The following is a 14,103-nucleotide window of genomic DNA, read 5'->3' as shown; positions in this document are numbered from 1 at the left end:
CAATGGGACTGCAGCAGCAGTTGGCGTTGCTGCTGTGCTGTTGAGGCTGTAAAGGACTGAAACGATCCAAGGGACCAGCAGTGCTGCAGCTGCGCGGAGGAGACAAGACAGGCAGTACACTTAGTATGGGCATGGGTATCTAGCTGCCCTCCCCGCTAGCCATCTAGTCGGGGCCAATTAGCAAGCTAGCTAGCTGGCAAGCGGGCATAGAGTGGCGGAGGTGAGGCAGTTAGGCAGGGCTCCAGACATTCGATCTGGCGGCTAGCTCATTGCTCAACAGACTAGCTGGCTTGCTAGCTGGCTGGCAAAGTGGCTAGGCAGTTCGGTAGCCTGCTAGGTATAGAGTGGCAGGCTTGCATCAACAGTAAATAGCTACGCTCCCTCTCTCCGCTAGCGCCCCTCTACAGCCTACATCTAGCCATAGCTAGTTGGGAAAATAAGGATAAGACAATCAGTGGTGCCGCCAGCTCGGCGTCAAATGCCTGCCGATGCGGCTAACCATCCAGATAGGCGCGCCGCTAGTCGCGGAGCTAACTACCCAGCTAGCCAAGCAGCTAGCGACGCATCTAGCTGCCCCAGCACGGTGGGTAGGTACCTTCCCAGTTAGCTACCCAGTTAGCTAGCCATGCAGGTAGCTAGCTACTTTTTCGTTTGAATGGCCTTAGGTGTGGCTGTCGTGTGCAGCTCAAATACTTCAATACCTCCGCTTGCTCCTGCGCAGCAAAGACGCACAGTAAATCCTTGGGGACCCTGGGGCCCCACCCCGCTTAAAAGAGGTACGGCAGCTAAACTGGCAGCCTCAGCGACTCCCGTTTTAGCGGCAGCAAGTCGCTGCAGCATGAAGGTCTCTGTCTCTGCTTGGCCCCCCCGATGCTCCTCCTGTTGCTGCTGCTGCACTGGTGGTCCACACCGGCGCCAAAGAACCGCTAACTGTTCGTCTAGGCGAAGGGCGTCCTGCTGTGCTGCAGTGAGTGAATCTGCAGCAATAGCAGTACCAGGAGTATCGAGGCAACATAACGGGGGCCTGCAGCAGCAGCCGATTAACCCACCACTGCTTGATGCCTTACAGAGCATACATGCACGCCCTGTACTGCTTAAACAGCTGCTGCTGCCCCTGTTGTTGTTGTTATTGTTGTTGTTATTGTTGGTGTTGTTGCTGTTGCTGCTGCTCCTACATATCTTCCAAGCCTGCAGCCACCTGTCCCATCCTACGCTGAAGAGGATCGGCCAGCAGAGGCTAAGAGAACGTACAGAAGAGCTGTGAGCATTTGGGTGCAGCACCCGGCTCACAAATTGCATGCGCCACCTGCTGCTGCTGCCACCGGGTGCTGCTGCTGCTGCTGTTGATGCTGTTGCTGCTGCTGTTGCTGCTGGTGGTGGTGCTACAGTAGAAATGAGAGACAGCACTTGCACGGCAATCGCATCGTCGTCTCCTGCGGTGCAGACGAGCAGCCGTAAGGCCTCCACTTCTGAAGCATCTGTTGCTGCTGCTGCTGTTGCTGTGGATTGCTGCTGCAGCAGCTTGACACAAACAGAGGTGATTGCTCTCTGATGCGTGCTGAGGGCCCCGACGGGCAATACTGCAGGGTTGCCTTCCCGTTGCTGCTGTTGCTGCTGCTGCAGTTGCAGCTCCGCAAAAGCCACAGACCCGTCTGTCAGCCCCATTACAATCAGGCCCTTGTCTCGGCCACCAACAGCAGCTTTTTCTGGCACTACTGCTGCTTCTGCTGCTTCTGTTGCTGTTGCTACTGTTGATGGAGAACCTGAGGGCACGCGGATAAGCTGACAACAAAAGGGGACAGCTGGCAACTTTAAAGAAGAGATAATTGTGGGGCGGCCCTCCGCTCGGAATGTCTCCGAGTCTCCATACGCCATTGCAGCAACTGCTGCTGCGGGTGATGTTGTTACTGCTCCTGCTCCTGCTTCAACAAAACCTGTGGATATACGAAAGCGGATCAGCAACAGACGAGCTGTAGACACACCAACTAAAACATAGGCATCGTAGGCCTGAACTTGCTGCTGTTGCTGCTGCTGCTGATACGACGTGCAGACAAAACCGCACGCGGTATTAAACCGCGCATTGGCTGAGGGTCCCTTTGCGGTTCTGTCTTCCAAGCACAGCTGCTGCAGGTGCACCAGCGTAACTGTAGCAGGATCAGCAACAGAAGCCGTCGAGGTGTCTGGTGCTGCTGCTCCAGCTGCTGCTGACCCTGCTGAAGCTGCTGCCGTTGCCGTTGCAGTGGTCATTTCATAGGCTGCTGGTGCTGCTGGAGAAAGCTGAAAAAGATTCAACGTCTGCGCCGCCCCGGCGCTGGCGAGAAGACGAGGCAGCGAGTATAGTTGCTTCTGCTTCTGTTGCTGTTGCTGTTGCCGTTGCTGCTGCTGAGGTGTCCACTGCTGCAACAGCGCAAGCGCTCGAACGGCCGCGCGGTGCCTCGTAGTGATAGAGAGGACTCTAAGGCTATCCGTCAATTTGTGGTTTCCTGTAGCTGCTGCTGCTGCCGTTGCTGCTGGCGAGTGCTGCCACAGAATGAGGCTGAGAGTGTTGTCCTCCGCAGCTGCACAGATGACAGAAGGAGACAAAAAGGAGACGGCATGGATATCGTCTCCAGGGTAGTTTGGGTTGAAGGAGATGCAGCGGCGTTGCAGCTGCTGCTGCGGCAGCAGCAGCATTTCTTCGTCATCTTGCTGCTGCAAGCGAGCATCGTTCCAGCTGCTGCTGGTGCTGCTCTTGTTGCTGGTATAAAGACAGACGCAGTGACCTCTTGAGAAGGCAAAGGAGACAGTCTCTCCTTGTCTTGTTGCTGCAGCAAAAGACCTCTTGCTGTCGCCGCAAGGCAGCTGCAGCAGCGGGGCACCTTGAGTGAAGGAGAAGGCAAATAGTTCGCTGCCTCTGACTCCAACTGCCACATGCTGTTGCAACAGCACAAATCCATCATCTTGCTGCTGCTGCTGCTGCATTAAGTGCTGCAGTAATGCGGCACCTGAATCCCCTTGCCAGGGTCCCCCCGCGCCTACCAGAGGCCCCTGGGGAAGGAGACAAACAAAGTTGCTTATCTGCGATACTCTTACCGCATGCAGCTGTTGTATAATGACTTCTTGATGCACCCACAACCCACTGGTGCTGCTGCTGCCGTTGTTGTTGCTTCTGCTGAGAGACACTTGGAGAATAAGAATCCGACCGTCTCCGCCGCAGCAAAAGGTAAAACCTCGACAGCAGCTAAGGGCGCAGACGCGTCTCCTAGGGAATAGTTCTTTGAGAGGCTGCTGCACTACAGCACGACAAGAGGCCCAATTCCAGCAGGGCTGCAGGGATTGCTGATGCTGCTGATGTTGCTGTTGCTGCTGATTCACAGCCTCAGTTTCTGCTGGAGTTGCTTCTGCTGCTGCAGTGACTTGCAGCAGCACCGCATGTAGCGTCCCGTGTTCATCTCCCAACAAATAAACAACAGACATTACAGCAGAAGCCTTCGACTCTTTTTTTGAGCACACAGACAGCATACCAATGCTGGACATGATCCTGTTCGTCGCGCTGCTGCTGCCGCCCGCTACAACAGCACGAGGGCCCTTGCGATAGCGTGGCAGGCAGACATTGGCGAGCATCTGCAACTGCAGGGAAGAGCCAGCAACGCTAGAAGATACAGCAGCTGTAGAAAGTGCAGCATCAGCTGCAGCGTGTGCAGCTGATGCTGCAACAGGTGACCCAGCGTACTGCTGCTGCTGCCTCCAGCTGTAGAAGTTCACAGAACCCGTGTGGTCACCAGCCACCACAAGGCCCGCTGTCGCTGGCAAGGCCGTGGTTTGCTGCACGTCTGCCCATATGCTGCTGCTGCTGTTGCTGCTGCGGGCCAGTGGCAGAAGCATGTTGCTGCTGGCCGCAGCAGCAGCAACTGCAGCAGCAGATGGAGCTGAGAGCGGGCCCAAGGAATGGAGAAAACCCGACGCGACGCGAACGCCGCCAAAGGCCTTTACTACTGCCACATCTGCAGCTTGTAATAAGCCCCACCTTCCCTGGTGCTGGTACAGCGGCTTCTGTAGCTGTTGCTGCTGCCGGCGCAAACCTCCAATAAGGCTCCTTAGGGGACGAAGGAGACAGAGGCGGATGCAGCCATCTGCCCCTCCAAGACAGAGACAGTTGTCAGCAACCCCTGTGGCAGTTATAGGAGACGAAACGCAGCATAGCAGCAACCAGCGAAACGGTGTTGCTGCTGCTGCTGCTGCTGCAGTTGTTGCTGTTGTTACTGAGCCTTCTACTGCTGTGGCTGCAGGAAGGTGAGCGACGAGGTATACGTGCCCATAGTTTGTAGAGACAATCAAAGTGTCTCCTTCTGTTTCCTCGCAGCAGCACAAGAAAACTTCTCGAATGAAGTCCTTGCTGCTGCCTCCTAGCCAACCACAAGCCCCCTTACAGATTTCTTCTGCCGTTGCTGTTGCTGTGGTTGCTGTTGTTGCTGCTGTTGCTGCTGCTGCTGCTAGGGTACCTTGTGCTGCATCTCCAGAAGGCGCCTCTAGGTCTGCTATATCCAGCGCTTCTGTTTCTTTTGTAGCAAAAGCAGCCGCTGTAGCTGTTTTTTCTTCTCCTTCTGTCTCCGTTGTTGTTGCTGCTGCTGCCGTTGCTGCTTCGGCTGCTTCTACAACACGACAACTCCACATCCAGCTCTTTAAGCCTGTAGAATTCACATCGCCCTGATCCGTCCGCTTCGCTTGGATTGTCTCCTGCTTCTGCTTCTGCTTCTGCTGCTCCTGCCGCTGCTGTCGTCGCTTTTGCTTCTGCTGTACTTGCTGTTGCAGCTGCTGCTGCTGAAGCCCGTCGTGCGTGAGGGACGGCAGCTGCTGTTGCTGGGGTTGCGCCAGCTCCTGTTGAAGAGACAGTGTCTTCTTCATGGGCCCTGGGCCATCAACATCTTCCGCAGCTGCAGCAGCCGGAGTTAATTTTGCTGCTGCTGCTGCAGCAGCTTGCATGTGCTGCGCCTGTAGGGGCTGAAGCATCTGTAGCAGGTGTTTTGTGCTGCTGGTGGCGTGCTGCACCAGGGCTCCTCTAAGAGACTGCAGGGCCTCAAGAGGCCATATTTTGCTGCTGCCGTCCTCCCCACCAGAAACAAAGAAAGGAAAAGCAGCGGAAAAAGTAAATCTACTGGCTGCTAAGGATCGTACCCCACCTCCCCTATGGGCCTCTAGGGTGTACAGGCAAGGGCCCTTCAAAGACCAAACCCTTACAGTTGAGTCCTCACCGCCTGATAGCAGCAGCAAACTGCAGCAGCACGCATGCAGCAGCAACGAGTCTAAGTTGATGGTGCTGCTGCTCAAAGCTGGTTGTTGTTGCTGCTGCTGGTGCTCCAGCTGCTGCTCCAGCAGCTGCTGCTGGAGCAGCAGCTGCTGTTGCTGCTGCTGCTGTTGCAGATTGAAGGCAGGCATGAGGTCAAGAAAGGAGACAGCCCATATGCGGGACCTATGCCCCCTAAAGACAGAGACACATTTGTAGGAAATCAAGATGTGGGGCCCCTGATGTAGAGCCACAGCACTGTTGAGAGTCCCCTCAGTGGGGGGGCCCCCAGTCGGGGGGCCCACAGCAGTACCCTCAATTGCAGCCGGCATGCTGCTGAGGGCAGGCAGCAGCATTCTTACTGCTGCAGCAACAGCTGCTGCCGTAGGGCTCGGGTGGCCTGCTGCTGAGGCTTCTGCTGCTGCTGTTGATGCTGCTGCTGCTGCTGTTGCTGCTGCTGCTGCAGCGGCGGCATTAGGCTTGCGCAACCAAAGCCTTACTTCCCTATCTTCCGAGGCAGAAGCCAAGAGAGCTCCCCCTTCAGCAAATGCCAAAGAAAAGATTCCCCCTCTGTGCCCTTCTAACCGTTGAACGAGTACCAGTGAAGTAGCAGCAGCAGCAGCAGCACAAGTTGCTGCTGCTGCTACTGGTTTTTCTGCTGTTTCTTTGCGTACCCTCAGCAGCTCCCATGCGTCGATTTTAAGCAACCAAACAAATATCTCGGAGAAGGCAGTGCCGCCCGCCAGAAGCAGCTGCAGCTGCTGCTGTCGCCCCTTGCAGCAGGTGCTGCTGCTGTTGCTGGTGCTACTGCAGGTGCAGCAGCAAGAGCTGGTACTGCTGCAACAGCACCTGTCTGGGACATCGGCGGGCGCCGGCAGCAGGGTCTCCGTTGCTGCTGCTGCCTGCAGTTGCAGATACTCCTTGCTGCAGCGCAGTTGCAGCAGCACGGCCCCTGTTGTTGCATGGAATATACGCAACAAGCCGTCAGAGAAAAGTACCAACAGATAAGCTCCAAGAGAACAGCCTCTTGTTGCTGCTGCTGGTGCTGCAGATGTTGATGCTGCTTCAAGGCAACAGTTTCCTAACCGTTTTGTTGCTTCTGGCTGGACATCTGCGGCTGCTACACCAGCAGCAACTGCTGCTGCTTCTGCCTGACTGGATGGATGGCCGAGAAAAAGAAATTCTGCTGTTAGTACTCTCCGAATGTCTCTTTTCATGAATATCTGCTGTAGCGCCAGATGTCCTTGGGGCCTCTCACCGTCTTGTAGAGGGTATTTGAGGGCCCCCACAGGCCCCCCACGTATCTCACTTTGGCCCTTGGTGGGGCACCCTGGGGGCCCCTGCCACCTCAACTCGTACACCGTAAGACACGTTGTGCCATAGGCAGTAAGGAGGCCCCTCCTTTCTGTAAGGCCGAGGACATGCTCGCTAGGACTGAAATAGACTGCAGCAAGGGGGGGCCCCTGCGGCGAAGGGGAACAGCCTTCTTCTACTGGGGGCCCCTCGGGGGGGCCTTTTTCAGCAGGAACTCCCTGCAGCAAGCTGTATACCCTAATGGTATTGGCTACAGCTACAAACAAGAGGGACCCACAGCTGGATATCTCTACAGCTTTAACACTGCCGCTGCAGCTGGCGCTCTCTAAGGCCACAACAGGAGGGGACCCAGGGGCCCCCACCTCCCACTCGATATCTGTTTGCAAGTTTACTGGGGCCCCCACAGTTGGGGGGGATCCGGGCTCCAACCCAACAAGGGCCCTAAAGGGGGCCCCTGGAGGGGCCCCTGGAGGGGGCCCGCAGGGGGCCCCCGTAAAAGTCATCAAGGCAAAGCAGCCTTAAGAACTAACACGAAAAGATTCAGAAGACGATCACAGGCTTTTAAGGTCACAGGGATATTTCAAAGGCGCCAAACCCTAAGCACTAAGCGCTAAACAATAAAAGCCCCAGATCAAAAGGGGTACTGATCTTCTTGTTCGTAGGCCCGAAAGGGACACTGATGCATCCTTTCACGTAGAAGAAAGCAATTAAATAAAACAGATTAAATATATATATATATATATATATATGTATATACTTGTGGGCCCCTTCAGGGGGAGGCCCGCTCGCGGCACCCATTGGGGGCCCCTCTGGAGGGGCCCCCGGATGTGTCGAGCGGGCTCGTTGTCGAAACTGAAAACCCGAAACCCTAGATCTTAAACCCTTCTCCTACCACGCAATCAGTGCTAAACCTGTTAAAAGATCTATTCCCCTAAACTCTAAACCGCAAGCACTAAACCGTTGCTGTAGAGTTAAGCCAGCCTCACCCTATCGAGACCCTACGCCTTGACGCTTCCCGAGCAGAGTGTCCTAAAGCCTACACTCCAAACCCTAAACCCTAGGCCCTGATACACCATCATGTCACACCGCCACCCCCTAAACCCTGGACCTCCAGCAAGGAAGCCCTCATCAACACCTTGCAAACCCGACCGCCTTCGGCACACCCTCTAGGTTTTTTTGTGTTTAGGATTTGTTCCAGTAAAGCTCTGTTCTGCGGGCAAACAAAACTCCCGCTTAACAAACCCCTCCAGTAGGCCAGACTGTCGCCTTCCAAAGAGAGGCCAGCAACTGTGCAGCAGCAGCCGCAGCATACGCAGCAGCTGCTGCATACGCAGCCGCTGCTGACTGTGCTGCTGCTAATCACCAAAAACAACAAAGTTACGCATAAATCCAGGGTCCCGCCGTGCCACACCAAACAGCCTATACACATACCTGCAGCTGCAGCAACAGCTGCTGCTGCTGCTGCCCAGTTGGTGCTGCTGCCCCTGCTCTGTTGTCATTGCTCCTTCCTACAGCAGTCGCTTGGGGAGCAGCACAGGAAACACTCACGTAGCTGCAGCACATACTCACTGCGGCAACAGCCTCCGTGAAACTCTACAACTATAGTAGCCTGCAGCTGCGGCTGCAGCTGCTGCTGTGGTAGGTGAAGCTACAGCAAAGGCAAGAACCGTCCTAAGCTCGCGTAAGACAATCAGTCTCTCACTCTGCAGGTGCTGCCGCTGCTCCATGTGGTGCTGCTGCTGCAGGCGCTGCTGATGTTGCAGGTGCTGCTGCTGACGAACCTCTACAATTCACTAGTTGCAGCACGTGTACCACCGGTGCTCTTGCCTGCCCGATTCTGCGTAAAAACAACAGCAGCAGCAGCAGCAGAATCAGCAGCAGCAGCAGAATCAGCAGCAGCAGCAGAAGTTGCAGCATATGCAACAGCAGCAAGAAGCACAAGGAGCCGCAGACGAAACGGAAGGCCCATTTCACATCCAGCAACAGCATCACCATCAACAGCAGCCAGCGCGACACCACCACCCATGACACCACCGGCACAAGCAGCAACAGCAGCAGCAACAACAGCAGCAGCAGCGAAATCAGCAGCAGCAACAGCGGCAAGGGAATCCTTGCCTAGGCGTGTGGGGCGTTGGGTGACCACTGGTCCACACTTGATGCCGTGAGCATCACTGGAGAGGTCATAAATGCCTGCTTGAATATTCTCGTATATCTTCCGAGCAGTCAAGATGAATGCCTGCACACAAACCCTAAACCCTAAACCCTAAACCGTATGCTCTAAACGGCACAACACGCGAAGCAGAAAAGCCCATTCAATATGAAGCCTCACAAATGCTGGTGCTCCCTCTCCTGCTGTTGCTGCTGCTGGTGCTAAAACCTAGGCAGTAGGCCTAAATCCTGAGCCCCACCTCCTCTACGTTTTGTGCGGTCTTGGCAGAAGTCTCCAGGAATATTAAATTGTTTTGACGGGCAAAGTCCTGGCCTGAAACAAGCAACAGTACGCTAACCCTACATCTTAAACCCAAAAAAATTGATTCTGCCTAGCTCTCATGACACCTCCCTTACGAAGGGGCTTAAACACAGCTGAAGCGACTGCAGCGGCCTGTGGTTCAACAGCAGCGCGCGTGCAGTAGCATCAGTAACAGCAGCAGCACCTATAACAGCAGCAGCAACAGCACCGGAGACAGCAACAGCAACAGCAGTACCGCCAGCGCAAGAGAACAACAGCAGCAGCACCACCACCAGCACCAACGACAGCAACAGTACCAGCAGCATCAGAGACTGCAATAGCACCAGCAGCACAACAGAGAGCAATAGCACGACCAGCACCAGAGACAGCAACAGCACCAGCAGCACCAAAGGCTGCAACAGCAGTAACGAAACCAGTACCACAAGCAGCAGCAGCATCAGCAGACCTTCTTGAAATGTGACTTCTCTCCTTTCTAGATCGGATTTGTTTCCCACAAGAATAATTGTCATATAAGGATTTGAATTTTGTCGCACTTCTTCCAACCATCGAGATAAATGCACAAAAGTATCTCGCCTATACACCCCAAACACCCACTCACGAACTCTAATTATGCTGCTGCTGCCGCCGCCGTTGCTGCTGCTGTTGCTTATTATAATTATGGTGGTGGTGGTATACTAGTACTAAGGCGCCAAGGCAGCAGCTGCGGCGGCGGTAAGAGCTGCAGCAGCTGCTGAAGGTGGCTTCGCCCCGCTGCCATTGTTCCATCTGCTGCAGACTGCTCTCTGCTGCAGCTACATCTCCCGTTTGCTCCTGTTCCTGCTGCTACAGTGTACAGACACGTAATACCCACCTCGATATGTCGTACACCAATAGCGCGCCCGCTGCCCCTCTATAATAGGAGCGTGTTATTGACCGGAAGGACTCCTGTCCCGCACTGCAGCAGCAGCAGGAGCAACAGCACCAGCAGTAGGCGTATCTAAGAAGCGGCAGAAGCGAAAGGCTTGTCGAGGCTCTGGAAACGGCTGCCGAGCGCAAGCCCCAGTGGGAGCCGATAGACTAGGGTTTAGGGTTTAGGGTTTAGGGTTGCGGGTGTACGTGTCCCATATTTGCAGCTTGATCTGTCTTCCATCTATCTGAATAAGACGAGCACCAAACTCAACACCAATTGTCAAGTCGTGGTCTGTTCTAAACCGCTTATCTGTGAACTGCAGCAAGAGGCAGCTCTTTCCCACCCCTGCAAGACAAACCTCAAACCCTGGATCCTAAACTCTAGACCCAAATCCCTTGGCACCGGTTCCCGCCCACCCCCTCAGGCTGCGTGGCTGCCGTCCACAGGTACGGAGCACCAGGGCACTCCCAGACGCTAAACCGCAGGAGCTTGGGTTTAGGGTTTATGTCTTGAGGCTTATTGTTTAAAGTGCAGCTCACACACACAGGCACACTCCTACCTGTGTCGCCGATGATGATGTACTTGAATAAATACTGATAAGGAGACATTTTGTCTAGGTGTTGGGACACCGTCTCCCAAAACTACCCTCGTTCTGCTGCTGCTGCTGCTGCAGCAGCGGCTGCTGCTACGTCTTTCGATTCTGGAGCAATGTCCAAACGTTCTTGTGCTGCTGCTGAGGCGCTGCTGCTGTCGCTGCTGCGGGGGCTCCGGCGGCAGCGGCGACGCTGCTGCGGTTGCTGCACTCCACGAGCTACTGCAGCTGCAGAGGCTTGCGCTGACGATGCAGCAGCAAAAGTAGAAGTCCTTGTGACTCTAAAGAGGAGTTTCCGTGCAGTGATGCAGCAGCATCTGCTGCTTCTGCTGCTGGCCTTGCCGCTGTAACACACTTCCAGAAGCAGCAAGCGGGCTCGCTGCGTCTCAGCGCAGAAGCAAATGTGCTGCTGCTCCGTTAAGAAGCCACGGATCCTCCTGAATACGCGGGATTATATACCACCTATGAGATGTTGGTACACTGCAGAGAAGGAGACGCAAGAGCAACAACAACAGCAGCGGCAGCGGGACAGACAGGGTCAAAGCGGGGGGCGCGGCAGCCACGGGGTTTATAATATCGCTAGACTGAGAAATTTAAGGGTATTAATACTTTACAAATTAGGAAAAGAAGATGAGACAAAGGGGGAGAGCTACACCTTCTAAGCTATGCCTTCTAAGCCCGCAGGCTCGCACAGCTCTACTGCGACCGATGGTAGTCGTAAGTAGCTCATTCAATCGCTGCATGCAGCAGCAACAGCAGCAGCACCAGTTTATGCTGCTGCTGCACCAAATGCAGTAGCAGCATCAGGCAACCCATTATCATTTCAGCATCAATCCTTCTGTTGCAACGTTTTAATGGGATGTGGCTTCGCAGTTGTCCCGACATTCGCTGCTCGCGAATTAATTGCCTTACTGTGCAATTAATGCAAATAATACAGTTTAATGTTATATAATATCCTTAGCGTTAGAGGACGACTGCCGTGAGTTGAAGTAGAGTCAGGTTATTTAAGATAAGGGCTGCAAGAAGCAGCTACAAACTCCTTTGCCAGCAGAGTTGAATAGCCTGTCAAGCATCTGTATAGGTCTCTGCCGTGGGTGCATAAACTCTAACTCGCCCTTTGTAGGCAGCCAGCACAAATGCAGAAATCTCAAACGGGTGCATACAGTGTTGGTGCACGCATCCAAGCAGAATAGGCCATATATGCACCGGAAGAGGAGTTGGGGAAGGCTGACTTGTGCTATTCATAGAGGGACGGTGCACTTAAATTCATAACAGTCCTCTCCTCTCTCTTCAACAGGTGTTTCTGTCTCCGTGCTCAGGAGAGCTGGACACTGAGGGTCAGCTGTTTTGCAAGTGGTCTAAAGGACTGCAGTTAAACTGCATCTCACTTAGCTTGGAAGTCTAAAGAGGTCTCCGTAAAATATCAGCCTTTCGCTTCTCACGCAATATGGAGGTCGTCTAGAATATGCCCTCTGGTAGGGATGGTAGTAGAGGCGGTAGCAAGCGCATTTCCTCCACCCCCAGCAGTGTTCTAGCAGCATAAAACCAATTCATGAAGAATACCTCGCATTTGGTGACCATCCAAATATGACAGCCAGACCCGAAGCGAAGGTAGTTGAGGACCTTACCTCCTACGAGCTGTAGTGCGCCTTGGGCAGTAGAAGGCGGCACAGGAAAATTGATGGTGTATATGAGCAACGGAACAGCTTTAGGGGACCGTAAAAGGACTACGGAAGTGTTCCCGCATACGCTGCGATATATAGTTATTCCTCTCTCGATATGGAGGGGGCCTTGGCGGACTTCAGAGCTTGGAAAGCTCTCGATAGACCGTTCTATCGGTAAGTATCAATCACTTGTTAACAGCAGCGTAGTAGTAGACCTGGATGTTCTATCTCATTGCTTTATGGCATGACTGCCCTCGGGAGAGGTAATGGGTAACTGGTCAGCGCAGAGGATGCGACTAGATAAAAGGTTCACCAAGCCCTGCAAGGCCTGGTGATGGAAAACTTGTACATCCAAGAGACGAACGGCACTTCTTCAACTGCTTCATCTGAGGGAAGGATACGGTTCTTAAGCTTCTGGATATTGGATCTCACAAGCAAGGCTTTGAACGGCGCCACCAGGAGAACAAGCAATCTCCGTGCGTCTCATCGAACTCACAGTTGGTGCAACGTTTATTCCACTTTATCGCGAACCCTCATCTCTTGAATAGGAGATGTAGCGGGAGTTTCCTACCCTCTGGATAGGAAGACTACGTGACTGGTTGCACAGTTCAGCACTATATTTCTGTTAGTAGGCACGAAACCGTTCCACACCCGCAGTCGCAAGTTGGAGTCCGCGCTTGCGAATGCGCATACCGAAAGGAAGCGGCAGACCAACCGCTAGTTTGCTGGCCCAATCAATGGAGAAGAGATGACTAGCTGCATTGACGAAATACTTCTGCTTACCAGGAATGTGTAAGAACACTTCCTAGGGTTCCGTGTGGGTGCAGAAGGAGGTGAACAAGATCCGGAGAAGAATGCGGTCGTTCGCGGGTACCCGCTACCCGTGTACACCTTTATGGATGTGCACTCTCGCATACTGTGCCTTCGTAGGGGGATTCTCTCGAAGCGCCGACCTTGTAGCTGAGGAGAAGTGCAAACAAATCACTTGCGCAGAGGCCAGCAAGCAGCCGAAAGAAGCTTCACCAGGGGCCTAACATCTTTCCGAGTCCCTGTGCTCCCTGGGTTGCTTGGCAAACAGCAGCTGCTATTGGCACAGACTATGCTACACTAAAGGATCTACTTATAAAACTCAGAAATGCCCAGTTTGCCTCATCGACGAACATTCTAAACAGTTGTGCAAGAGTTCTTCTTGCATGTCAATTGCCTACTGGGACAGAGCAGGGTTGTGTGCGGCCACTGTATAGACGGAACCGAGAAGCCACGCAGGCGAGGCAACAACAACCCCTCCCTCTGGTGAGGGTTTCTTTTTAGAGGAAAAGGAATGGCACGCTGTCCTTGATGATGACTTTTATCTCAAATAATTTTCTCTATTGCAGCTCTCGACCGTGTTTGCATAACGTAGGCACGAGGACAGAGGCGCTCAGTGCTTCATTGCTCGTGACCTACGAATTTTTGATTTGGAGTGAGTAGAAAAGATATGAAGCTGCAAATACATAACATTCAATGAAAACTCGGGATAATCTGGAGGACGCATAGAGAGAGAGGCACCCCAGGGGCCGCAACGGGTGCGTCGGGTTTAGCGGAGTTGTATTGCATTTGCGGTGGAGTTATTAGTAAAACTTCGCTTTAATTTGCATGTGAGTATTAAATTTAAATTTCACCGTCAATACTTGTGGACCGCAGCGGCATCGTAAAAGTAGCGCAGCCGAGTATGCGGAGCCGCCCAGGCACGGGCGCTGTGGCATGTGGCGTAGTCGTTGGGAGGTGGCTCGCAGGCGATACATGCATTCAATGACGGTGTGCGTTTCTGTGCCCCGTATTTAAACAGAAAAAGACCAAAATGTACCCCTATAATACAGCAGAGCCCACAGGAAATCTTTGAAACTTTATCATATTTATTGATGTGGTTCT

At 53.7% G+C, this 14,103-nt stretch overlaps 1 protein-coding gene across 1 annotated transcript; it reads right to left on the bottom strand.

Annotated features, from left to right (window-relative positions):
- Positions 1–639: 639 nt before the first annotated feature.
- Positions 640–10,544, bottom strand: EMWEY_00015780 (WD-repeat proein, putative; the record flags this gene model as incomplete). The annotated part of the gene is made up of 12 exons (XM_013479635.1): positions 640–7,094; positions 7,335–7,429; positions 7,564–7,613; positions 8,009–8,085; positions 8,280–8,360; positions 8,570–8,813; positions 8,986–9,059; positions 9,314–9,358; positions 9,493–9,620; positions 9,898–9,981; positions 10,143–10,281; positions 10,496–10,544. The coding sequence occupies 12 exons, from the start codon at positions 10,542–10,544 to the stop codon at positions 640–642; spliced, it is 7,521 nt and encodes a 2,506-aa protein (XP_013335089.1).
- Between the last annotated feature and the right edge of the window lie 3,559 nt (positions 10,545–14,103).

Source organism: Eimeria maxima, genomic scaffold (genome assembly GCF_000499605.1).
Source record: "Eimeria maxima Weybridge genomic scaffold, Emw_scaff126, whole genome shotgun sequence".
Classification (NCBI taxonomy): Eukaryota; Apicomplexa; class Conoidasida; order Eucoccidiorida; family Eimeriidae; genus Eimeria; species Eimeria maxima.
This window is presented reverse-complemented; position numbering and strand designations above follow the sequence as displayed.